The 27471-nt window shown below is 36.1% G+C and overlaps 1 protein-coding gene across 2 annotated transcripts; it reads right to left on the reverse strand.

Moving 5' to 3' along the window:
- Window positions 1–7285: 7285 nt before the first annotated feature.
- Gbeta5 (guanine nucleotide-binding protein subunit beta-5) lies at window positions 7286–25803 on the reverse strand. Of its 2 annotated transcripts, none has more exons than XM_069825555.1 (10): window positions 25588–25802; window positions 24521–24644; window positions 21797–21933; window positions 18351–18469; window positions 16230–16356; window positions 14370–14513; window positions 14103–14243; window positions 9639–9735; window positions 9393–9559; window positions 7286–7550 (listed from the first exon to the last, which is right to left on the reverse strand). In XM_069825555.1, exons 2-10 carry the CDS (start codon window positions 24642–24644, stop codon window positions 7539–7541), a joined length of 1068 nt encoding a protein of 355 aa, XP_069681656.1. In that variant the 5' UTR covers window positions 25588–25802; the 3' UTR covers window positions 7286–7538. The 2 variants fall into 2 exon arrangements, with proteins under 2 accessions (XP_069681656.1, XP_069681655.1); XM_069825554.1 differs by having other exon boundaries at window positions 7396–7550; window positions 25742–25803.
- Between the last annotated feature and the right edge of the window lie 1668 nt (window positions 25804–27471).

Raw genomic sequence — 27471 nt, forward strand, 5'->3', positions numbered from 1 at the left:
TGTGTGTGTTCAACACTTCTGTAATACGGTGGTATTCAAGTTTAATCAGTGCTATATCAAAAACTATTACTATAAGAGAGCTGCCAGAAAAACCATTTTCGTTGCACCAACTTCACAATAAATTAAATATAGTGAGAAAAATCGATCTGTTCCACATTATGCAATTTACAAACACATCACAAAATCAAAAACGAGCTTTTGTTTCATTCAGCATTCTTTCCAGTGCATCTTTCAGTAGGCAGTTTCTTCTTAGCATGTTCAGTATTATTCGTTTATAGACAAAACACTCGCAAATCATTTGTAAGAAATGATTAAACCATGTCTTTTCAGGGCAGCACATCTTTAATTTAAGTTTACTAGGCACCACTGTGTTTCAGTCATAGAACTCTACTTTATAGGACATGCAAACGTACCAGATGATTGATTATATTCTCTGTGCAGGCAATCCTTAAAGGGTTTGTTAACAACGACCTTAAAGCCAGTCAGCCACCAACTCAGTCATTCAGCCCTTCTTCTACACTCGAAATATAACACTAAGAGGTAATTGTTCTTTAGTAAGGTGAAACACAGAGTATAACGATTGGTTCCTTAAAGGGGACATGCTCTGGCACCAAAAGGCAAATGTACAAAACCAGTGGATAATTACAGCACGGAATAGATTATAGCAGGGAGTCAGTTGTGAATGGATTCAAAAAGTGGCCATGTTTGTAATAACATGGAAGTCAGTGAGGATACCATTTTGTGGGAGGATACCAGTGCAAGAAGAATCCAGCTCAATTCCAGAAGATGAAGTTTTTTATTCTTTAACATTTTCAAAATGTGTCATATTATAGTGCGATATCTTTATTTTTCCATATAGAACATCTGAAAACTTGGGGTCGTATTCAAAGACATACTAGAGTTGGGTCAATACAGTAATAATAATAATTGAAACAAAAAACTTTTAGAAATACCAAAGTAAGGAAATGAAATGTAAATAATCAGAAACAACACTTTTTAAAGATTATAAAGTCCGTAAAAATTTCGATACATATACAGGGTACTCTAGAAACTGATTTCTGATAAAATTGTGATGAAAAATGTTCATATAAATGTATGTCATAATTTTAAAATTGACTAAGTTACACCTCCTGGGTTGTTTAAGGCAGAGCTACGTAATGGGTTCTTTCCCACATGCCATTAAGTTAGCCATGACAAACAAGAATCTCTACAATTGTATTCTTCTCAACAATATATTATTATATTTTCACATTCTAATCTTTATTCATGCCTTGACAGAAAGTTCCCCATTCCTTTCTTTCCAAACCATATGGTTGCAGTTAATGTTACATCATACTGGCATCGAACAACTCTTGCACATGTGACATGAGGGTAAGTTCTCGAAGACATGAATTACAACACAAACTGAGTTTGTACATAAACATTATTATTTAATTTTCAGATGAACATAAGCACAGTAACAATGTTAACAAAATACAACTTGGAATGAATTCTAAATGCAGTGATACAACACAGACTAGCAACTGCAAGTTAACAATGGTAACATTCAACATCGATTATAACTCTGGATACAATTCAACAGAGCATCTGCATCTTAAACTCAACGAAGCACAAAGGTAGGAACAGAGCCCCATTCAAGGGATCCACAGTGCTTGCAAGTGACAATAATTGATGTGGGTTATTTTCAGAGGTAAAAGATTCAGCTGTGTCATTTGTCAATTAAGTACATAGCACAATGTAATACTGGGCAGAATGAACGTCTGCTCCCACTACGTGGAAACACAATGAAATGAATAGAGGAGATATTTTCTTTAAATGGAGACCGGTGGAAGCGGGTATCAAGAATGGGGGCATGATGAAACGTGGCAAAGAGAATTCTCTGCCAAGCATATTTTTTCTGCTTTCCACAGTAGAATCAAAGTGAAGCAATCATGAATCTTTGCTAGTAATCACAATCATCCATTTGGCATCAAATTCAATTAATATTACTTCTATTTTCTAATGTCAGCTCCTTTATCAAAATATAATGAACTTGGAAAAATTAATGTAGCTTGTGCAGCACAGATAAATGTAATAAATGTCCATTATTGTAAAGATGTTAAATGTTATGTTTTATTTAACGACGCTCGCAACTGCAGAGGTTATATCAGCGTCGCTGGGTGTGCCGGAATTTTGTCCTGCAAGAGTTCTTTTACATGCCAGTAAATCTACTGACATGAGCCTGTCGCATTTAAGCACACTTAAATGCCATCGACCTGGTCCGGGATCGAACCCGCAACTTTGGGCATAGAAGGCCAGCGCTATACTAACTCACCAAGCAGGTCGACTTATTGTAAAGAAAATGCCTGGATGGAAATATGAAAAGCAGTGGGAAACTGTACAGGTTAATGGTCATGTATTTAAAACAACTTCTTCTTCCTATCACGTATTAAGCCTGGTGGCCTGTCACGATCTCACTCCATCGTTTCAGTAGATAGTCCAAAGATCTTATTCCTAATAGGCGGTAATTTAGTGCTTGGCGTGGTATTCTTGTTCTAGGCATCCTGAGTATATGAGATTTCCATTTCTGTCTATAATTTTGAATTTTCTCTAAAATTTGTATTTAAAACTATTTTATTTAATTACAACTCTAATCATTCTGAACACATTCTGATTCGTCTCACAGCAAATACTGAAATAATGTTGAAAATTCTTTCGTTTTTCTTATTTCTTGTATTTCATGATTAAAAAATTGTTTCCTGTGTATTTTCATATTATGTTGTTCTTCTTTCTCTGCTTCTTCAAATAAAGCAGTTAGCATTATTAAACAAACATTCTGAATGATGACATCAAGTCGAAAATCTCGTTTCGAATAGATTCCACTAGATATGAGGAGCAGAAAGGAAATTTCCATCTCTTTGCTTTGATTCCACTCGATGCATTTCCACATCGTGGAAGCAGACCTTCATGATACTGCTCCTTCCTCAGAACGAAACTGTAAATGGGCCCATGTCGAAACTGTGCACAATGTTAGATAACCATAACAAATACAAAAATATTGGCCGCTCATACTAACAAGGTTGCGAAATTAAAGCTTGAATGTAAGTTTACCGAAAAATCGAGTAGCTCCTGGCCTTGAGTAGATATGCTCAATCAGCTGGCAAAGCACACTGAGTACACCGTCTTCTCTCTCATATCACAGCACAGATTTTCATGGAGAATACATATACACACCATCGCTTTTAATGCAACATATATATTAATACCCTTACAGTTAGTAAGGGAATGTAACTTTTTTTTAATACCTGGTGTAGAGATCTGTGAGAGCAGTTTAAGGGGAGGTTTCGACATGAGCTCATTAACAGTTTCCTTGTCAGTCCAACTCTGTCTTCTTTCATGAGAATCTCAATTTTATATTGTAAACAGAACAGTAATACATTTATACAGTAATAGATAACAGACGGGGCATTTAATATTCATCCTAATCCTTAAATTTTTGGAGAGCATTTGGGCATTTAATATTCATCCTAATCCTTAAACTTTTGGAGAGCATTTCATGGTTTGCACACCTGAACAAATTGTTTACTAGCAGACTTGAAGTGGTGCATGCGAAAATATGTCACAACAAAATTCACCATTTAAAAGTGACTTCTTTGAAACAAATTTTTTTAAAATCTATGTTAGTAATTCTCCTGTAATAGCTCTACCAAGAAAAAAGGCTAACAGTTGATTTAAAACAATCTTCTTTCCTTTTTCTTTATTTCCGAAGAATTTAGGAAATACCCTAATTTCTTGACAGAGTTTTGAAATTTCGTATGTACATGTCTACATGAAATTATCAGTAAATATTGCACTTGACCAAAATCTTACAACAGACGTATATTTCTGTATTGTTAATTTAACAGTGCTGCATCAAGTATACAGTTATCTAGCACTGAAGGATTTGATGATGCCTTACTGTTGGAGGAACCTTTGGGGGGGAAAAAAGACCATAACATAATTTTATTATACAGAAAATCTATTTTCTACAGAATAATGTTTATTTTTTCTCCATTTCAATAATGGCTAGAAAATTACTGCCAGAGCTCAGGGATAAGGAGCTGATCTCCTGATCTGATCTGAGGCTGCATTCGGGTGTGGATTTGAAACCTGCTTGGGCTGATTAACTACTTGGTTGTTTCCGAGGTTGTTCCCATTTTTTTTAGATGAATGTCAGATAATCCTCGGTCTCATCTCAAAATACAGTACTGTTTTGTTATCACCAATTCCAATTATGATAATTTCGTAATTTATACAGCATCACTAAATAATTCATAAACAGTAAGAAATATGTTAATTTTGAAAAATCCACCCTACAGGTATCTATAAGTCACTGAAGTTTTTCTTTGGAGCATAACTCTCTAAATAATCATTAATATCTCTGCGCTAGAAAAAAGGCGAGTGGGGATAAAAAGAGAAACCAAGAGTTAGGAAGTGATAGGGAAGAAAGTAGTGAAAAGATTAAGGGTGCGAGTGTAAGTGGAAATCTAGGATGTGAAAGTGAAAGCGTGGGGGGGGGGGGGAATAAAAGAGGAATAGAAGAAGAAGAAGAAAGAAATAGAAAGAAAGACAGAGATAGAAATAAAGCAGAGATGAACAGTAAAGAAAGGTCAGAACCTGCGACAGCTGAGGATATAGCAATGGTATTAGATATGATTAAAAAATGTGGGGATGTGATCAAAAAGTGCTAGTAAAGGGAAATTGTAATTGTAAATAATAGAGAAGTATAGGGGAGAGAGAAAGTGTATAAGCTGATGTGTAGAGAGAAATATAAGTATTTACAGGAAGTGAGAGTAGTGTGAAATGATTAGATGTAAGTGGAATAGTGAGAAAGTGAAAGTGAGCGCAAATAGGAAAAAGTGAAAATAGTGAAAAAGGGTTAAGAGAAATGAACAAGTGACAGCATAAAATTAGTACTAACATTTGAACGTTGGAACAGTAAATGAATATAAGAGAAAGATAGGAGAAAAGGTCAAAGAACAAATGGGGCAAATAATTCAATATGATAATTTGTAGAGAATAAGTGAAATTGAAATCTTAGTGAATAGTAGTTAGAGGAAAAAGGGGGTTTGAAAGGCTTATATAATTTTAGATATATTACGATTAATGATCAAATAGAGAATAGCAAATGAAATGTAGGAGAAATATTGAAGGGGAGATTGAACAAGTAATAAAAAAAGGTACATTGTGTAATTGGGACAATTTGTGTAGACGCTTACTGCAAATAATGTGTTACTGTAAGATGTTAATGGTGGCACCGGATACAAAAATGTGAGGTACACCATTATATGTAAAGAAGTGCTGTGACCAAATATATCATATCATATCATATCATTAATATCTCTGACAAAAATGTTTTTAGAAACATACTTCCTGTCCCATTTATCATATGATCTTATACAAGGAAAAACAGAGTCAATTTTCTGTTAATTGCCATTTTATCTGGAAGTTGTCACAAGCAAAAAAGCAGCTTTTGACAGTCTCATTAACAACTGCTTCCTTCTACCTGCTGCCTGCTTGGCTCAGCCAATAGAGAATTTGTCACTCGCCTTTCTAGCACCATAAGGCAAGTGACGACGGCATTGCCACATACTGTAGATCCTTAGCTCAATAGTTATTGTAACAAACACTTTCTTCCATGCGTAACAGTAATGAACATAAAATCTCTCCCTGCCTGCTTACTCTCTGCTTCCGAGGGAGGGAAAGGAAATGCTGCTAGTTGTAACACCATGCTCTAGCCCTGTACCATCACATGCTTTATTAGAGATGTCAGAAGTTACTTCTGTGGCAGTGACATAATTATATTTCATGTGCAAATTCCCACTTATATTGAATGTGAACAAAATTTCTATATGTAATACTTTGGGAGAAACAGGTTGTACACATGCAGATAGTATGCCTAAAACGACTTCCTTTCTGTATCGGAGATTGCTGAAAATGTGTTTGCGAAAATCTTGAAACAAGTTCTGCATTATCACAATACTTTCTCTTCATGCATCGTATATTGAAGGAGTCATTTTGGTAATAGATTTTTTGTACGGTACTCCCATTTCCCTTACAGACATTCTACTCCATCCTGTGCTATGTTTGACGAAGGCTGGACCCGAGACAGATTCTTACACTTAGGCTTGCTTTGGCTTATATATGAAGGGTTCAGAGCCATAGTGGGCCAAGCGCCATTTATTAAAAACTGAGAAAGCAAGGGTTAAAGTTAAGTGAATACCATAGTTTAATGAAGATTGACATATCACTTAGTTTTAATATGTATACTTTATATTACTTACTATATGTTTTCATTGAATTATGGTAATAACTTCATTTTAACCCTTGTTTTCTACGGTTTTAGTAAATGGCGCTTGGGCCACTATGGTTCTGAACCCTTCATGTGATGAGTGATGACTGTCCAAGTCCAACAGGTGGCACAAATGACATTCGTGAATTTGATGCTGACAGATGGGTCATACTGCCTCAGTCCTAACAGAGCCCCATCCTCAGACAACACCTGATAAGCTCTAGGGCCTGGAGCCCCAAGCCCTTCCTATATCAGCATCAGAAACCCATACTATTCCCAAGGCTTCACCTCAGACTATTCTTAACTACTGCAGATGATAGATGAAATGAAGGAAAGTTACAGTGTGATGGTGGAATGATAGAGGGGAAAATGGAAATATCCTGAGAAAACTCCCTACAGCACCACCATAAATCCCATTACGACCTGTTTGGGGATCGAACCTGGACCCCCCTGGATGCGGCATCCAGTGCTATGTACTGTATATGACTGAGGGGAATGCTATGGCAGCAAGAAGACCTACACGTCACAATACGTCACTTACAGAGGGGGGGGGGGGGGGAGACGAGTCGATGACACAAAGTCAAGTACCATTGGTTAAAAGAAAACTTTTTTGAAAATCTCATAAAAACTGCAAAAAAAAATAAATAATTTACGTGAAAGCAGCTCCCTACTCCACTTACTGCAAGTACTGCTCTAGGCTGTATATTATTTTTTTTTTTCAAAGCAATAATTTAAAATGAAGAAACACTTGGTGGGTTTTGAAAACAATGGCATCAAGTCTGCTCACCATCAATAACATGCACATAAACCATGGCTCACCAGAAGTCTCATATAACAATAGTTGGAGGATGAATGTCCTAACATTCCTCTAATTTGGAAATAGATGCAGGATGAAGCAATCCCTTGAGTATTTGATTTATCGAGAACAACTCTGTTGGCAGTGAACTCACCCTAGACACCACAACTATAACTGCGCTATACATATGGTAATATCTAGATCACAATAATAATAATAATAATAATAATAATAATAATAATAATAATAATAATAATAATACTTTGAATTAAAAATGACCAGCATGTAGACACACCATGGTGACAAAGTGCAATGACGTGCACACTTCACCATAGCTTTGACGTGTGGTAGTAAGGATACATAGTAGCGGGTAACTAGGTAACTCCCAGAGATATGCTAACTTTGGTATCTTGAGGTCATGCTCACTTCAGCTCAGGCCCACACCTGCAACAACAGACAACAGCTGCATACAATGTCCGATTATACCATGTGTTCATTTCAAAATTTCTCATCTTGAATAATTTAGATGTGCAGGGGACACGATTTTGAGAAAAAACACGTCTATTAAGTTTTCGAGTCTATGTTCAAAACCATTGCTGATTGAATTTTCTGTTCCATCCATTTGCCCCACTTCTGAATTTCAAATTGCACTTTGTATCTTCAGATATAATTTTAAAGGGGATGATAAACCCTATCCGTCTAAAAAATAATAATAATTTGGTCCATTCATTTCTGAGATACAGCCAGAAACATAATTTAATGAATTAGAGTTTAGTTTATATTAGGCCATATTATGAAGATAATATGTTGTTATTTTTTATTTTATTAACTGCCTCCCATTGGAGGTAGCCCAGAAGAACTCAGTATATGAATTTTACAGAAGTAAATGTTTTACAGAAAATTAAAACAAGTATATACAGTATATAATGAATTATAAAGTGAAGAAACTTAAATAAAGTAAATATGATGACTCAAAATTTGGCAAGAACGTTTCAAAGCTGACATGATTTCAGTGTTTGTGGTAGTTCAAAAGTCTTCCTGAAGCTTTCAAAGAACTTGGGAATGCCACCACGAGCTCCAATAAAAAGACCAATCACCTCACTGTTTTCAAGCTGATATTTTTCTTTGAAGTAATCAACTGTTGGGAGGTAAATGTTGATCTTTTCTTGATTCACATCCTCCAGCTGGCTACTCTCCATTTCAATCCTCATGGTAGGATCACTTATATATCCTGTCATGGTAGTCTGGGAATACATTATGTCAATGCATCTAGAGGAGCCATTAGTAGCATGGCAAAAAACTTCCTCTTCTACTATCCAAGACTTTTTTTTCAAAGCAGCTGCACGTTTTAACATCTTAGGTCATAACATCACGTGTGTGGGGTAATTCGGTATTTATCTGCAGACCTTGAACTATTGTGATTCAGTTTCTATTGTCATTTGTTATATAAATGGCTTATATTCATTTTTAACCACTGTAATCGTATTATTGTTATTCATTAAATTATCCCGAAAAAAAAATGAATTTGGTCCACCCATTTCTGAGATAGAAACGTATAATTTAATGAATAACAATAATAAGATTATAGGGGTTAAAAATGAATACAAGCCATTTATAACAAATGACGATTGAAGAAGAATCAAGCAATAGTTCACGGCCTACTGATAAATACCCAAAGATCCTACATGCAATATGACCTAAGATGTTGAAGTGTATAAAAATAAACTTAAAAATAATACCTGCAGTACAATTTCATGACAACAGCAACTCCAATCATAGCTGGCAAAGGACAGATTTGTTTCTAGCACAATATCTTCATATCAACTAAACTTTAATTCAATAAATGATACATTTCTGACTCTATCTCAGAAATGGATGGACCAAATTATTATTTTTTTAGACAGATAGGGTTTGTCATCCCCTTTAAAATGATATGCCTGCCTGAACATAGGGGATGCAATATGAAATTCAAAAGGGGAGACAGGGGGCGAAGGGGGTGGAACAGAAAATTCAATCAGTGGTTTTGAATTTCTTCCATGAAAACTAAATCAACATGTTTTTCCTCAAAATCGTGTCTCCAGCACATCTAAAATTCTTCATGGTGGGAAGTTTTAAAATGAACATACAGAATGCAAAATACCAAAACCAGTTAGTATCCCAGCTAAAGCACTATGCAGTGACTTTTATGTGAATATTACAAATTAGTCACAGCCTCATGGTGTTATCCATCCATCAAAACAATAATTTTAAATGAAGAAACACTAAAAAGAAAAGAAGGAATGTTACCCTGAGAGTGTAATCCCAGCTGCCAGTAGACAGCGCAGTACCGTCGGGTGACACCTGGAGGCAGGATACCCGATTCTCATGGCCATACAGCAGAGTCACTCGCACGCACTTGAGCGAGTCCCACACGTTCACAGTGTAGTCATTGTAACCGGCAAACAGCAGACGGCCTGCAACATGCATACATACATCAGTGTGAACACATACATGCACACAGACCTGCCATTCCTGCATCACACAGCCACTCACCACTCACTGAGAAGTCCACAGAATTCACTCCGAAGATTATACTCTCCTTGCTGTACACTGCGACTTCCTTGTCTGCACGCAGGTCGAATAAGCGACACTGAAAGCAGAGCAGCGAATATGAGATCAAACATTACAAAAAAAATAGGTTGTGAAGAAGATTTTGAGTTTGCAAATCAATGACATTTAACTTCTCCAACTTTTCGAAATATTAATAAATAAAATCATGCTTATTAATACAGCAGTCTCCCTGTAACCATAGGTAACATGCTGCAAAACCTACCATGGATAGTAGTGAACTATATTTAAGTTACTTTTCATTTACATATACATCTATCATCATCATATCCCTCACGTATTAGACCCTACAGGATCTGTTATGGTCTCATGCCAGCGCTTTCGTGGTCTTCCCAATTTCCTCTTTCCTCTTGGTACATAAGTAAGAATCTGTTTAGGCCATCTAGTGCGATCCATCCTTTCGACATGTTTTTTCCACTGAAGTCTATATTGTTGAACAAAATTAACTATAGGATCCATTTTGAGTTCCTGCAATATGTCCACATTTTTACGGTGTTCCAGCAAAGAGCATCCCGCTGTTCGTCTCATGAACCTCATTTCCGCTGTCATCAGCCTTTGCTCATCAGCTTTTCTGATTGTCCATGCCTCGCTACTGTAAGTGAGGACCGGTCGAGCTAGTGTTTTATATACCTTTAGCCTTGTATGTTTCTGAACATGGGAGGATTTGAAGACGGCGTTAATGACGCCAGTGATTTTGATAAATTTAGATATTTTGTTTGACATATCTTCATCAGTGATATAAGAGAGGTTATAACCTAAATAGTTAAATGAATTAACACTTTCAATTAAAGTATTATTTATCATGATCTTACTTTGAATTGGATTCTCTCCCGAAAATGCCATGACTTTTGTTTTCTCTTTTGAGATTTCCATATTGAAATCAGAGGCGATTATTTGCAAATTATAAATGGTTCTTTGTAAAGCATCCTCTGTTTTAGCGATAATAACCTGAATATCGGCAAACATTAGTGTATCGAGAACTGTGTTTCGATTAATTTGAATTCCAGCATGATGACTTTGCCTCTAAAGGTATAAAATATGATTCATATATATAATAAACAACAGAGGGGAAAGACCGCACCCTTGTCTAACACCTTGGTTGATGGAAGTCCAGCTAGTAGTTCCGCGTTCAGTTCTTATGGCAATTTCATTTTGTTGATATAAATTATAAATGGAGAGAATGATTTGGTTTGGCACATTATCATAGCGTAAAATCTCTAAAAGTTTATTTCTATCAACTCTATCAAAAGCTTTTATGAAATCAATAAAAGCTAAGTGGGTTGGAATATTAATTCTCTGTGCTTTTCAATTAAAATCTTCATGGTGAAATAGCTGTCACAACATGATCTTCCTTTTCGGAATCCATTCTGTTCTTCAGTGATTTTGTCTTCGTAAAGATGTGCTAGTTTATTTTTGATTATGGCTGTATAGATCTTATATCCAGAATTGAGAAGACTTATACCCCTGTAATTTTCACGTAGTTTTTTGTTTCCTTTCTTATAAATGGGTACTACAATGGCTTTTTGCCAACTTTCTGGGGGGTTTAATCCTGCCCATATATTGTTTAAGAAATATAAAAATCGATAGGTAAATTCTTCTCCAGCGTATTTAAAAAGCTCGAAATTTAAATTATCTTTGCCTGGGGCTTTCCCGTTTTTTAAACGATTATATACTTCAATGAGTTCATCATAAGTAATAATATCTGTCGTGTTGTTGTTGGAATTCTTTAATGTAAGAGAGATGTTTTTGTGAAACCATATATTTTTAAAGTAGGCAAGTAGAGATTCGTTAGGAATAGGGTTTATAACAACATTTTCTTTTATCTCCGAATTTATTTTCTTTAAAATTTTGAAAGTTTTGGGTCTTGGTAATGTTAAATCTCTTTCTAATCTTGAGACGAAATCACTCCATTTCTCTCGGTGTCACTTTCTTGTTTCCCGTTTTGCAATTGCTCTCTTTCTTTTATAATCAATATACATCTATGAGATAGTTTAATTGATAAATTACGCACAATAACACATTACCAGCATTAAATAATAATAAAATGGATTGTACAGTATTGTAATTGTGCTCTCTCTTCTTCCTTCATTCCTTCCTCCGATTAACCATTCTAATAAAATTGAAGAGGCAGTTAAAAAAAATTAGACACTTAGTGCCTTAATTTAATTTTCATAGACAAAGTGCACAATATAGTATTCTGAAGTTACTGCCGTAATGAAATCATTATTGTCTGCATACTACACATGATTTTGCTGGAGAAACACTGCATTGAATTATCGCTATACTGCAATCTATAAAAATATTTTAAAATTGAAACATTTGCTAGTTCATTTGAGGGGATCAGAAGTAAAGGGGTATAAGTGCACTTAAATTATTTTTTAGAAAATGTGGTTTCAAGTACTTAAGCTTTTGTAAATTCCGTGAACTTTTTGATTTCAATTTTATTGTGTGATGTGGTTAAAAGATATATCTCTTTGCCACTAAAATTTTAGATGCTTTAACTTGTCCTGGATTCTCTTAATTCATGTCCTTACAAATGTCACTTGTACCCCTTTGCTTCTGACCCCCATATTTATACTATTTATACAACATCTCTACAAGATAAATTATCCCCTTATGCTTTTGTGAAGAAATCAGTCACTTATTTCTGCACTTCGCTTAGTTTCGTTTTTATGTTCATTCGCCTTTTTTGGTGGTAAAAATGTCTGGAAGCAGAGCATTGTTTGGAGCTGATTTATGAAGTACTTGTAGGGAATGTCTAACTCTGTCTATGTAAAAAATTTAACTCATGGGAAACAAAATGAATAGTCCACTGACTAAGTACATTACAGATAATTTAATCAAGGTTCTGCTGTAATTATAAAATAAAGACGCTGCATCCACTGTATACGCAGAAATGACAAGTGCATTCATGTCAAACTTTGCATATTTAAATATTTTTCATTTTTTGTTTTATTTTATTTACAGCTTTTACAGAACATAGTGAAATACAGTGTTTATTTCAAATAATGCGTTTGTGAGGAGAGAAGTCACTGGCTGAAGAAGATATTGGTAGCAATTTATAATTTAATCTAGCATATTATTATAATGCTTAAAACATTATACCATTTGAAGATTTAGCTAATTTTCACAATATATAAATGAAAGGAGACGAACTCACAACCGGTTTTTAGCTCAAAACATTATGGGCCACAGTAAATCCAAAGAGGAAGTAAAGACCCTAAAAATAATATAAAGGCATGTGAATTCAAAATGCCTGCACCAGAATATGTAGAAAAAAGACGTAGTTTCCATCTTCAGGTTACCTATTCTGTGTTCGGACATATCTACAAGGGTTGGATAAAAAGTTATGGCAACACTGCTGTCACATGACGATAGTGCATTCGAGAGCTGCCAGCTGTGCGGACATGAACAAGGACTGTTAGATGAGTTAGTGCAGCCAGCGGCGACAGTACTCTGTCAATCTACTGCTGTGTGTCAAATGTTGACTTTCATAGGAACAGTGCGATCATGTTTACAAAACTAGAGCAATGTTTCTGCATCAAAATTGATGTGGCACGAGGTGGTAGTGCATAAGAATGTTTTCAGGGACTGCGTGAAGCACCACCACCTTCGTCTAGCGCTTAGGAGAAAACGACGACACTTGGTGGTAAAGAAACCCATCATTCTTCATGACAATGCAAGGAGTCACACCGCTGCTGCTGTCAAGGATCTCTTGCGCCGCTGGCAATGGGAAATTCTGGAACATCCACCGTATTCATCCGATATGAGTCCATGCGATTACGATCTCTTCGCCAAAGTGAAAGAACAACTATGAGGGACCCGGTGCAATACCAAAGATGAGCTTATGTGCTATAGAGCAGTCAATATGGAACATCAACAAACATGGACGCGCTGATGGTGTACGACACCTTCCAAACATTTGGCAAAAGGTGATAAATAAGGGGAGCAACTATATTGAAGGTACGGAAATGTTGTACCCCTGTGAATAAAGCCATGTCAGAATTATCGAACTGTTGCCATTACTTTTTATCCAACCTTTTGTAGTTGCTTTGAATAACCAAGAGCCAATGATGTGGTCCAGGAACAAGAATGCAAATATGTTACAAACATGTATTTTGGTGAAAATCTCAAAATCGGTTTTGTTGCAACATCATACTTCGTATAATGAGAAAAAAAATTAAGAATAACAGACTCAATAAAGTTGGCAACTCTGCAGATCTTCTGTACTGAAAGGCCAGAGAGATCAAATCTAAATATAATTTTGTAAAATCCAAAATCTTCACAACAGTAAAAAAAAAAAAAAAAACAGATTTCAGAAAATATATAGAAAAATTTGCGTCTAAGAACAAAACCATGTTATATACTTATACGCATTGTGGTACCTACTGTTGAGTCATCAGAACCAGTGGCTACTGCATCACCACTGGGGTGAAATTTGACACTATTGATGTCAGATTGATGACCTTCAAATGACTGCACACATTGGCCAGTGCGCATATCCCAGATCAGTACCATCCTGTCACAGCTCTGAAACGATCACCAAAAGTGCTGCAAGCTACACATTCAACAATTCTTTAGACTTTTTAGCAGGTCTTCCAAACTTATTGACAAATGCTCTCTTAAAATAACCATACACTCAACAGTCTTGCCTACCCCCGACACGAATGTGTTTCCAGTTTCTGATGGCGCCAGATCTAGAGCCATCACATCTCCTGCATGACCGTGGAAGTTTTGGAGCAGCTGCCCCGATTCAACATCCCACAGTGCACATGTAGAGTCCCCGCTGCCTGTCAGTATCTATAACACAAGTCACAATCTCAGCACAGGACATGTGGATAAGACTGCCAGTGTCACTCAATTATTAGCACAAATCCTGATTGGCTTTGGGGGCCATTTGATACAGTGAGCTATTTCAATGAGACGAAGATGACAAGTCATCTGTTAATGGATAAATTGATTCCACATTCCCTGAGCGAAAAGTTGTAAAAAATGTGGTCGTAATCAACCAACTTTCACTCTTCTCTTTATGTTTCCATAGCAACCCATTTGTGTTTGAGTTCTTTTCTCTATGTTATCATACAAGAGGTTCTTATTATTTTATGTTGTTCTATGTAATTTTTTTTAAATATTCGTGCATTGCTCATTTATTATCCCTTATTTAAGTTACCTTTCAAGATATGCACAGAAAAAAACCTGCAGCCAAATTGTCTTCACTTTTTTTTTTGTGTGTTCTTTATTTTAGACGAATATCAATATGACATAAATTTATCATCTTCGATGTCATTAGCAAAAACATACTCATTATGTGTCAACAATAATTTCGCGGTTTAGACATTTTATTGGCTATTCATCCTCAGGATTCCAAAAACTGATCATACCATCTGTTCTTTGGTCATTCAACTTTCTAAGTAGTCTATAATTGTAAATTTTAAATGGTATTTAAATATGATTATTATTCTTATAGTGCTTTAACCAGTTGTTTACACAAGTATTTACTTTAGCTGTATTGCTTTCAAATTCAAGATCCTGCGAAAGATCTGAAAAATTTCATTCTGTCACCTCAAACACTCTCTTGTCAGGTTAATGTTCACGTCTCAGAACCATATAAGAGTGCTAGGAGCAATATGCTTATTAATATCCGAACTAATCCAATTTTTTCCAATGACATATTCAAGCAATATATCTGTGGGGTTTGGTCAGAACATAACACCAAAATGGCCATTTCTTGCTATCTATATCTACCTGTAGGGTACTTACATGCTATAGAAAAGCATGAGCATGTGCATATAATTAAAATCTATGTTATTTTCATTCACATTTGTATGTAAACTATAATTCTAATATTTAAAGGAAAAGTAAACATGATTGTATCCCAAAGCAGCTTTTTTGGAGTTATCATGTTCCATCCAAAGATATATTAATGTATGAACCGTTTAGGCTATCAATTGCATTGTTGTCTCGAGACTAGGCCTCATGGAATGAGGAAGCAATTATGAATTAATCAACAAGAAGACTCCATCTTGCTAAATTTAAATGCGGGGAGTATAAAGACAGAAGTCCACACCTGTGGAGTAACGGTTAGCATGTCTGGCCGCGAAACCAGGTGGCCCGGGTTCAATTCCCAGTCGGGGCAAGTTACCTGGTTGAGGTTTTTTCGGGGTTTTCCCTCAACCCAATATGAGCAAATGCTGGGTAACTTTCGGTGCTGGAACCCAGACTCATTTCACTGCCATTATCACCTTCATCTCATTCAGACGCTAAACAACCTAAGCTGTTGATAAAGTGTCGTAAAATAACCTACTAAAAAATTAAAGACAGAAATGAAAAGAAATATCAAAATGTTATTTCAAATCCCTAAATCCTTACAATCCTAACCATGTTCACAATAACAATCACGAACAGCATAAACATTTCACACAATTATGGGATTTGATGAATCCCCCATCTCTTTCTTGACGAAATGTTCTACTTTTCATTCTTTTCATCTGGTAACCCTAAATAAACAACGCCCACCTGTTGGTCAGAGTTGGGGAATGTGCAACATGACATATAGCTGGTGTGTGTGCCAACAGTCTTCTTCTTGGTGGACACATCTTCCTCCAGGCTGAGTGGATACACAGTCACTTTGTTGTCCAGACCCCTGCAAAGATTTTTTATTGACAGTTTAAGATCTGATAAGTTATGGTATTTGAATTGAATTGAATTTAAATGGGGAGGGTTTGACAGCCCTAGCACTGTGACTTGAAAGATCTATTTTGCTTCCCCGTCATAATATCCAATCAGTCCAATAATAGTATGATGTTCTTAATGAACTGAATCAAACTATAGACTGGGACAGTTGATAGCTCATCAAACTTTGGTAAATGTTTTCCAAAGATGAGAGCTCTTTGATGCACGAGTGCATTGCAGTCACACAACAGATGAGCTACAAACTCATCTCCCAGTGAACAACGAGCACAGGCTGGGTTGACTTTATGTCCCACCCTGTGTAGATTCTTCTTAGGGCACAGTGTCCTGTAAGGAATCCAACTGCCAGCAGAGCTGTTTCTTCCTCAATTTTAACAAGTCACTTGACCTGCTTTTATCAAAATCTCTTATGAGGGCCTTAGAGTGTCTGCAGCCCTCACTTGAGTTCCAGTAGTTTTTGTGTTTCTTGAGAACCAGTTTCTGATAACAGTGATAACCTGCTTTACTGGTCTTAGAGGTAGTCCCAACTAAGGCTCAGGTCCTATGAATGGGATCTCGATTCCCTCTTTGGCAGCCTCATCTGCTCTCTCATTACCCCGAATCCCTGCATGTCCTGGCACCCATTTCAGTTGCACTGTGTTATGTTCAGTCAGTATCATGAGGGACTCGCAGCATTCCAAGACCAATTTCGACTTAATCAAGGAGGCTTCAAGCGCCGTAAGTGCCACTTGACTATCTGAAAGTATAAGAATGTGTCTACGACTGTAGTCCCTCCTTAATACTTTCCCTGATGTTGGCTAAGATAGCAAAAATCTCAGCCTGAAAGACTGTGGCATATTGACCGAAGCTAAAATATAAGTTATGGTAGATATTATTATTTTATTAAGTATTCCGGAGGAAAAAAAAAAAAGAAAAAGACCTTTGGGGAGCCCGAGACGTAGATGGGAAGATAATATTAAAATAGATTTGAGGGAGGTGGGATATGATGGTAGAGAATGGATTAATCTTGCTCAGGATAGGGACCAATGGTGGGCTTATGTGAGGGCGGCAATGAAAGTTAAGTATTGAACCACATTAATTTTTTTTACGTGTGTACAAAGTGATCAAGATAAATATTTACGTCGTAATTTTGTACACCTAGATTACTGTATGGTCTTAAGTAATAACATCGTGATAGTAATGTTATTATTATTAGGTACATATAACACTTATGCTCATAATCTACATAAATCAAAGATGGATGACAATCTCATTTTACATTATACTGAAAATGGGCTTAGCTGTTGAATCACATATGTAAGAATGGCTGTTATTCAGTCATAAGTGAATTAAGAAGACGTGTACTACTATCGACACATACAACAACCCAATATATATAAACAACAGTTTTAAACTCAATAATTACAACTTATTGTATTTTAACATGTCTGTGTTTTTATACTTATCAATGTCTTTTTTAAATTGTATTATATCAGTGTCATGTTTTTTTTTTTAATATTTTAGCATTTTTAACGTAACAGTAATAACATCTTAGTTCATGTTGAATCTTTCGTACACTACTTTTAACACTTGAATATAAATAATTGATTAAATGGCGATCTTACTCGTGTTAATTGTGTGCCAATTGTGTACACAATTAACACGAGTAAGATCGCCATTTAATCAATTATTAACATCTTAGTTTGTTTGATTTTCATATATATTAAAAGTGTTCAACACAAGTCAACATAATTGAAGGATCTGAAGATGCCCAAATAGGTGAAAGTACTAGCACATGAGAATAAATTTAAAACATAATTTGTATGAGTGATTGAATTTCAATCATATTCAGATAAGTTAATGACGGAATACTTAATAAAATAAATATCATATCCCTGCAAAGATGGTAAGTACATCAATACACCCTCACCACCGCATAAAACCACAGTCAACCCTTCAGCAACTTACCCACATGCCACCAGATTTCCCGAGGGTGCATATGCACAAGCCATCACCCATGTGGTCGGCATAGTCACAGCATGTTCCTTGTTTGTGGTGAAGGCATCCCAAATTATCATCTTCCCATCCTGCAATGAAAGCATCCCTGCAAAGTTACTATTCTATTACACATAGTTAAGGTTGCTATGTCTAAGGAATAAAAATGTGAGTTATTCCATAATTATTCAGAAAAAAACAGCAGTGGTCACCAGTGAAGTGGGCCAGAGAGTTTATGGATGGAGAATTAAGTTTGACAGAAAAGACAATTCTGGGAAAAGTTGGCAAACGAAACATTTTGAATATGTTTCATTTAATGACTGAATGGCTTACAGAATACACAGTAAGTTCCTTAAACATTATGGACAATATTTAAAGATGATGTGCTTACAAAACAAATTTGTTATGCATATCACCATCATGTTGTTGTTGTTGTTGTTATCTAATGCCGGGCTTTGGCAACGAAGCCATTAGCGTTCTTGCTCTCCAATATTTCTCTGTGGTGGATCCATCAGGTAGAACTTCACAGGTTATGAGATGATCTTCAGTCATTTCTTCTTCTTTGTTGCATAGAGGGCAATTTGGATTTGTATAAATTCCTATTTTATTCAAGTGTTTGGCCAAATAATCGTGTTCTGTAAGCAGTCTGAATTTTGCTACTGCAGATTTACGTGGGACTTCTGGAATAATTTCTGTTTTTTTTATTAAAATGCTCCATTTTTTATCTTTGACTTTGGTACATAGTGCTTGGTTTTGCTTGATTTTATATTCATTTTTAATTAGTCTTTTGATGGATGTAAAAGGTAGGCTTGTATTTGTATTCTGAATTAAGTTGGATCCTTTTTTTGGCACCATCATTATACTACATCATTGTTGACTGTTTCGGCCTTAGAATTCTTCTGTCAGTTCCTTCATTGGTCAGCCCTGCTTTCTTCTTCCATGTGGAGCATTTAATTTTGGCAATCTTTATCTGGACATTCGGCTTACATGTTCAATCCAATTTGTTTTGTACATAGATTCCGCATCCCAAATTGGGGTTTACTTTCAGTACCGGTACTTGCAAAAGTTCGTCATTTCGTTCGAAATCTGACCAATAATTGTTTTCTACTGTTCTTTGCATAAATTTAATCTCAACAGATTTCAGTCCTGAATTTATCTTTGGCCCTAATGGTACAATTTTCACTCCCATATAACAGCACAAAAGGACTAGAGTGTTGTATACTATAATTTTATTGTTGTACCGGTACTCTTTCGAACTCTGTTAAGTTTGAAAATATTAGTAATAATTTTCTGATATTTTCAAACCCTTCGAAATTTTACTTTCGTTATCTTTTTCATTTTAATATAAAACAAAATTTCATAGATAGTTGAACGTATTTATTTGCTCAATAACAATTTTCCTTCTCAATAACTTTTTTACTTCGAAACACCATTACTTAGATTTTGCTGTTAAAATTGTAAAAGCACACTCTTTTAGAATTTTCTAATTTGTAATGCAATATGTCTGCGTATTCATCTCTCAAATTCCGTCATAAACCCATCTACGTATTTCAGGGAGAATTGCATACCTTAGGACTTTCAGAAGCATTGCCGCAAGGGAAAAAAACTTAGTGAAACAATTATGATAATTCCTGCTAGTAGTGTATCATCAGAAAGACTCTCCCCTCCTCAATTTTTGCAACTGAGAAATGGGGGCCTGTCTTAAATTCGCATCTTAAGAAAATACAGCCAGTTCCGAATTTTTTAATTGATATGTAAGTAGATGAGAGGTGATTACTTTTGAGTCAGACATAGATTGTTGGAAAGTAGGTATTTCTTGTAAGTGATCTGGTTTTGCATATTAAATATTAAACGAGTAATAATCCATGGTTCACATCTTCACTTCTTAGAATAAGGAAGATAAGTTTCAGTCCAGGACTTTTCCACATCTTTCAGACTGAAAAAGTAGATCTTGACGTGCACTCTGTAAGTTTGCCACTGCTTTTGTTTATGTCTGTCTGTCTGGGATCTTTTGCTCTTGAATTTCACTTTTTTATTATAGAAAATATCGGTAATTGTTGTGCTGAAGGAAAATCGACCTCGAGATATTCAGGGATATGCATGTTTTCAGCATTAGCGAAAAAGTTATTTTTGGATTTGCTGTCTACCTGTTTGTCTGTCTATGCCAAAAAATTAAATCCTTCAGAAGTCTTTGAAAAACTAGGGGTCGTCTTATATTCGGAGAAATACAGTACTTCAAACGATTTAACACACATAAATATAAACTCTACGTGTTCTTGTCTTGAAGACTTTCATATGTGTTAACACCTTCTGTTCAACTACCTCATATATGAAATCAATAGGCACGAGTAATGCTGAATATAGCTCTCCACTTTGTAAAGTATTCCAAAAATCCTGATGCTACAAAGAATTTATCGAATTGCCATATTATATATATTTTGGGTAGGCTGAGATGGCTGGGACACATATACAGGATGGAAGAAAGAAAGAAAGAACCCAAAAAAACATTAGCTGGACACCCTGGTGAGAGAAGTTGGACAGGACGCCCTCGACTGAGGTGACAGGATGATGTGCAGTCAGACCTTAGATCCAAAAGACCTAACTGATGGCGAAAATGTGCAGAAGTTAGAGGAGACTAAAATTCTGTGTTAAAGGAGGTTGTCAAGAGGACCATAGTTCTAAGGAATAAGTAAGTAAATTATATTATGTGTGTGTATATCCAATGCCTATTCACTTCACTTACGTGATTCAGGCTACGCATATTGCGGATAGATGGCAGGACTGTGACCCAATTTCAAGTTGCACATCACGTCAGCAGACCATTGCTGTGCATGATGTGTATCTGTGGAGAGTTATGTCGTGTACTAGGGTGAGTGTATGTGTAAATGTTCGTGTAAGTATAGTGTAGGGATTGGGTGAGGATAAGGAAGGGAGAAGGGAGAAGGGAAAACCTGGTGCGGACACACAGTCTACTCCTGTCAAATAGCATCAAGGAAACTGCCAGGTTTAACATCCCCATCAGACAGACGAATCACTATCAACAGTGACATATGCACTGCGAAGAAATTTGGGATTTAACCCCAGGCATATTGGTGCACAATCTAATGATTTGAAGTTGTGCACTGTCACCTCTCCTAGTCCCAACTTAGAAATTTTACACAAAAATCTCTGAACCCACCGGGAATCGAACCTGGCCAGCTAGTATGGAGGCAGATGCACTATCACAGAGCTAACTCGGCAAGTATATTATATCACTTTTTTTTTTTTACAAAAATTCTAACATTCTTCTTGGTAGGGTTTTCTTGATTGTAGAAACAACAACAATAAATAATAATAATAATAATAATAATAATAATAATAATAATAATAATAATAATAATAATAACAATATTAATATTAAATCTACTATAATACATTACCTGAGATGAGGATACAATGTGACGTTTGTCTGGTGACCAATCAGAGCATAGCACCTTGGCCTGATGGCCCTTCAGCACACGCCGGGGTTTGATGTTCAAGTAGTTGATCACTTCCAGCCGCTCAGCCACTGTGGACACTGCAGCATAACAACCAGTTCACTATGCATGCAATGGTCGTAATTCAAAACAGTCTTTCTTTGGATTCTTCACAATGCTGTAAACGTGCATGAAAAATACATCATATTAAAGGTTACAGCTATCTTCGTAATCATGAGTGAAAGAGGCGACATTTTTCATTTCATTTATTATATTCCATAGATCTTACATTAGCAATGAAGCTTTAAGATGTGGAACAAGTCAAAATTTTACAAGATTACAATTACAATTACAATTTTTACAATATTTTACAATTTTGCAATTTTCTACAACTTCTTACAATTTTTTACAATATTTTGGTGAGATGTAGTGAGATGAGGTGAGGTCCGAGGATTCGCCAAAAGATTACCTGGTATTTGCCTTATGGTTGGGGAAAACCTCGGAAAAAACACAACCAGGTAATCAGATCAAAGGGAGTGAAATGAAATGAGGCCAAGGACTCGCCATAGACCATCCGGCATCAGTCCCATGGCTGGGACTACAGCAAAGTCTGTTCCAATTGTCTAAGGGACGTACAATACAGTAGAACTTGGTTATAACGACATCCAAGGGACCTTAAACATTATGTTGTTATAAACGAGTGTCGTAGTAACCGAGATTCACATTATCAATCTAGTGAGGTGGAAAATGAAAAATAACAAACTTAATTAGACTTATTTTAGATTTATGTACTGACTTTTAAGCCTACAATGAACAAAAATAAAATACACGTAGGCCTAGAATTATAAATACAGTATTCTGTATTAAAACAGTTTGTTCACTACTCACCAAACTACTTTACTTAGAAGGGAAGTAATCAGTCATTTTACTCTGTTGTCTTCTACTTGCCCAATACACACTTTCTAGGGCTAAATTACGTCGTATTAAGCAAGGTAGGAAAGCATATGTCTTATGGGGAATTAGTTGGGACCACAGAATATTTGACGTTATAGGCGAGGTGTCACACAAAACGAAGTCACTATATATCAAGTTCTACTGTATTCTAAAATACAAAAAAAAAAAAATAAGTAAATAAATAAATAAATAAATAATAAATTAAATAAAAAAGAGTTCAGTGCATTAACAATAACATTGTACATAACATGTGTAGGGCAAAGATATATTTAAATCATAGACCTACATGACTGAAAAGGGAAACATAAAAGAAAGCTACAAGACTGAAAACTTTTACATACAATTATGATGTAGAAGCAGAATGCAACGATTCTAAAATGGTTCTGTAGTCAACGTCAAAACATGCTTCAGAATTCAGGCCATTCCATTTTTAATACCTAGAACCACTGAAACTTAATACAATCTCCTCCATGTTCGCAATGTTTTCCACGTACAGACTGATTTAGTAGCAATGACTATGAGGAGGTAGTTGTAGTAAGCATCGGCCAGACCATCTTTCCACAACAGAGGCCCACAGAACATAAATTACCAAATAATATTTAAATAGAATTTTTAACGTCTTGTTATGATTAACATATTGTCAGCTTCTTGACAATCTAACGAGAAAGTATGTTCCCTGGACCTCTATTGCAGGAAGCTGGCAGTCTAGGCGATGCGTAATACATTAATTACTGGCTACGGAAGAGTGTGTGTGTGTGTGTGTGTGTGTGTGTGTGTGTGTGTGTGTGTGTGTGTGTGTGTGTGTGTGTGTGTGTGTGTGTGTGTGTGTGTGTTCATTGCCTACCTACTTCACTTACGTCATTTGGGTTCAGCGTATTGCGGATAGATGGTAAGACAGTGACCTATTTTCAAGTTGCACACCACTTGGCAGGCAATGATGTGCATAATGGGTATCTGTGGAGAGTTATTTTGTGTGCTAGGGTGAGTGTATATGTAAGTGCTGTGTAGGGAATGGGTGAGGATGATGATGATGAGCAAGGGAGTAGGGAAAACCTGGTGCCAACACGTAGCCTACTCCTGTCGAATAGGACCAGGGACTGGCAAGCTTAACATTCCAACCGATGGACGAATCACTATCAACAATGACATATGCCTTCTCTTCATACACATTGAGAAGAGATATGAGATTTAACCCAGGCATACTGGTGCACAATTTAATGATCAGAAGCTGTGCACTGTCACCTCTCCTAGTTCCAAGGTAGAAATTTTACATGAAAATCTCTGAACCCCCCCCCCCCCACCTCGAATCGAACCTTTTGATTCTTCATTCTTGAATACATTCTTTTTAACACCTGTATAATCACTGATGAACTACTATTAAGTTACTTCGATTAAATGAATAACAACTTCACTGTGTTAATATTTAAATTAGCCTATGGTGTTATTACGTGACTGACTGGTTTTGAATTCAGAAGACGATGGATTTAACATCGAAACTAGTCAATCAGGTAAAATAACATCATAATTTAAATATTAACACTGTGAAGTTATTTATTTAATCTAAATAACTTAATAGTTCAACATTGATAAACTCTTGTCCATTTATTTCTCCAAGTAGTTTCGAAACTCACAGTAATTAACTAAAGAGAACTATCTTTGATGTCACAAACATAATATGATGCAAGAGTTAAATTAATACAGCAATACTTTACGAGCAAGACTCTAGCCACTTACATGCAACATCATTCAGCTTCTGCCTCTCCTCCTCAAGCTTTGCTTTGAGAGCCTCTGCCTCCTTTGTGAGTGCTTCAATGCTCTCGCCAGGGCTGTGTACCTTGAGTTCCCCATCTGACGCCATCTGCATAACACACAACACATCTTCAGTTTTGAATATGCAGCACATAGGCCTAAGATTATTTATTGTTACATTAAATCCAATGAGGTACCGGTAACAGCTTTGATGCTTTTAAACCACCCAGCCTTGTTTCCGCAGATGTGTATGTGCAAACGCATGGCTGCGGATACACAGTGTTTCAGATTTAACGTTTAGTATTTCAGGAGTATTCTGCCAAGATACAATCTAGACATCTGTAGGCCTACCATTTGAGAATGTAATGATGGTTTTCAGACTCGATTCCATAAACTTAATACAGAAGATAAACTAAGATAAACAATGACTTGTCTCCCTGTCAAAATTGTTTACAGAGAAAATTGACACCTGAAAAATCTTACTCATACATGAGAGAAGAAACAAGCCAAATTATGGCTAACCATATAAACAAGAATAAAGGAGAACAGGAACCTCCTTTTTAAGTTGTGTAACAATGCACGGGTTTCCAAAATGCACACTGATACGAAAACAATTTCTACTAAGGACGTGGTTAAACTTTAAATGGTTTTGTTTAAAGATATACGTGTAACAATGCAACTGTACTATGAACTAGCCTACTTTCCTGGTTTTGTTTACATCGCACATAATTAAGAAACTAGGTCTATATGAAACTCCGGTCAGTATCTTCCCACTTCCTTCCTTGTTTACCGGTTTTAATTTTACGATTTCCTTATTCTACATGAGATATCTATGCGTTTAATATTATGGTGAACAATTCTCCCAACAATTCAATTACGGTACACCTCTGTCAAGAACTTTAAAAATAAAATACATGTAACTACCATTGTAATAAGCATTCAACATTACCAGTATGTCAAATTCACCTCTGTAATATACCAAAAATTAACACAAATAACCCTAAGCTGTCACAGCAAATGACACAAATTTCAAAGCATTAAAATACACCAACCTCTCGCCCTTCACACTATCTATATACTGTATACACAAAACAATATTGCTAGTATTTTCCAAATTATCTACATAGTTCATATAATTTACTCTATGAATTCAAAGACACCAAATGTCTCACAGTTATGTAAAATTACGTAAATACCACAACGTACAATACGAACAAATAATTCGCTTGATGTTAAATCTAACATCCATAGACGTTGTTGTTGTTGTGCGTGTGTGTTCCCTAAATCCATAGATGTTAAATTTATGGATCAACTGGAGCTGAGCTACTACATGTATATTATTTGCATCTGCAAGAATACAGCTTGGGATGTATGAGTTGACGCGGTAATTTTGTTTAGCTGTTGGCTGTTGCTTGCAATGTATATACTTCATTTTATTTCAAGGAGTGCAGTTCGGTGGTTCCTTTGAACACCCACTTACACAAACAACTCTGACAATTCCATCCTGTCCCCTCGTCCCAACATTGCACAGTTGCCACAATCCTGGTGACCTTCGAAATTATAAAATGAAACTGACGTGATTCTTAGAATTCGGAAAAGATGCGACAACTCTGCCTCCATGTGGATTTGACGGGAGCCTGTCAATTCTTCTGAACGAAGGTTGTGATTGGTTACTAACAGGAGAACACAAGATTTCCGTCACAGTAAGGAAGACATTTATTTATGACAACCAATTAGTAGTGGGCAGTAGATCTGTCGGCAAAGTCTTTTCTATGAAACTGCACTCCATGAAATAAAATAAGGTATACTGGCGTTCAAAGACATCTAATTTGCTTCTAACCTAATGTTGCTATGCTTGAAACATTCTTTGCACCGAGACTGCACGATCTTAACAACAAAAACATATGGTTCAGCATGACCAGAGCCTTCTTCAGTTACGTGACATGAAGCGCCTTTCAAATTGGCATTGGTGACATTCCATGGCCTGCGAGATCCCCTGATCTCAGCGTTTGCGATTTCTTCCTGTGGGGACATCTTGTTGTTGTCCTGCAACCATCGTTGAACTAAAACAGAGGATTGAAGACGAAATCACTGGCATTCCTCGAGACATGATACACCCAGCATTCCAGACTTTCCACACCAGGCTATCAGAATCCATTTATTTGTCTATGATCAGAATATGTACGCCGAAATGGAGCACATCTTTTCGATGTCATCTTCAAGAAGTAACATGACAAGTGACGTTGTGTAATAATGGCAACATAAATGGCATATTATGTACATCCACTTCCGTCAATAAATAATGTTTGTACTGTGTTCATTCGTGTCATTTATGTTAATTCAAAATTTCTCGTTTCCCTGTGCCACCCTGTATTTTTAGTAATGTTGGCCTATGTCATGGACCGCTTGTGTTGCGGGAACATGGTCTGGCCGATGCATACTGATTACTACACAATTTATCTGAGATTTTATAGTCATTCTATTTGTTATTTTTTTAGTTGGTTATTTAATGACGCTGTATCAACTACGAGGTTATTTAGCGTCGATGAGATTGGTGATAGCGAGATGGTATTTGGCGAGATGTGGCCGAGATTCGCCATAGATTATCTGGCATTCGCCTTACGGTTGGGGAAAACCTCGGAAAAACCCCAACCAGGTAATCACCTCAAGCGGTGAGGGGGTGGGGTCGAACCTACGCCCGAGCGCAACTTATTTGTTATTCTAATTAAAAATACGTACCGATACAACATTATAATATGTTAAGTAGGCCTATAATATCAGCTGTTTAATCTAGGATTACATTTTATATTGTAGCGTAAAATATTTACCTTTTCGTCGTTAATTTTTTTTTTTTTAATTTTTACTGATTTCAATTAAATATTAAAATAAAATAGTTACAGTATATAAATGGAACATTCGTGATATTACATAAATCA

The sequence above is a fragment of the Periplaneta americana genome, chromosome 5, assembly GCF_040183065.1.
Source record: "Periplaneta americana isolate PAMFEO1 chromosome 5, P.americana_PAMFEO1_priV1, whole genome shotgun sequence".
NCBI classification, from domain to species: domain Eukaryota; kingdom Metazoa; phylum Arthropoda; class Insecta; order Blattodea; family Blattidae; genus Periplaneta; species Periplaneta americana.

Bases quoted from the DNA above. Each gene is read 5' to 3' on its own strand.
- Gbeta5 (XM_069825554.1), bottom strand. From the start codon at position 25,780: ATGTTAGATTTAACATCAAGCGAATTATTTGTTCGTATT. The intron at 21,934-24,520 runs GTAAGTGGCTAG...GTTATGCTGCAG, and splicing joins GAAGCTGAATGATGTTGCAT to TGTCCACAGTGGCTGAGCGG. The intron at 18,470-21,796 runs GTAATGTATTAT...CTTTCATTGCAG, and splicing joins ACATTGTATCCTCATCTCAG to GATGGGAAGATGATAATTTG.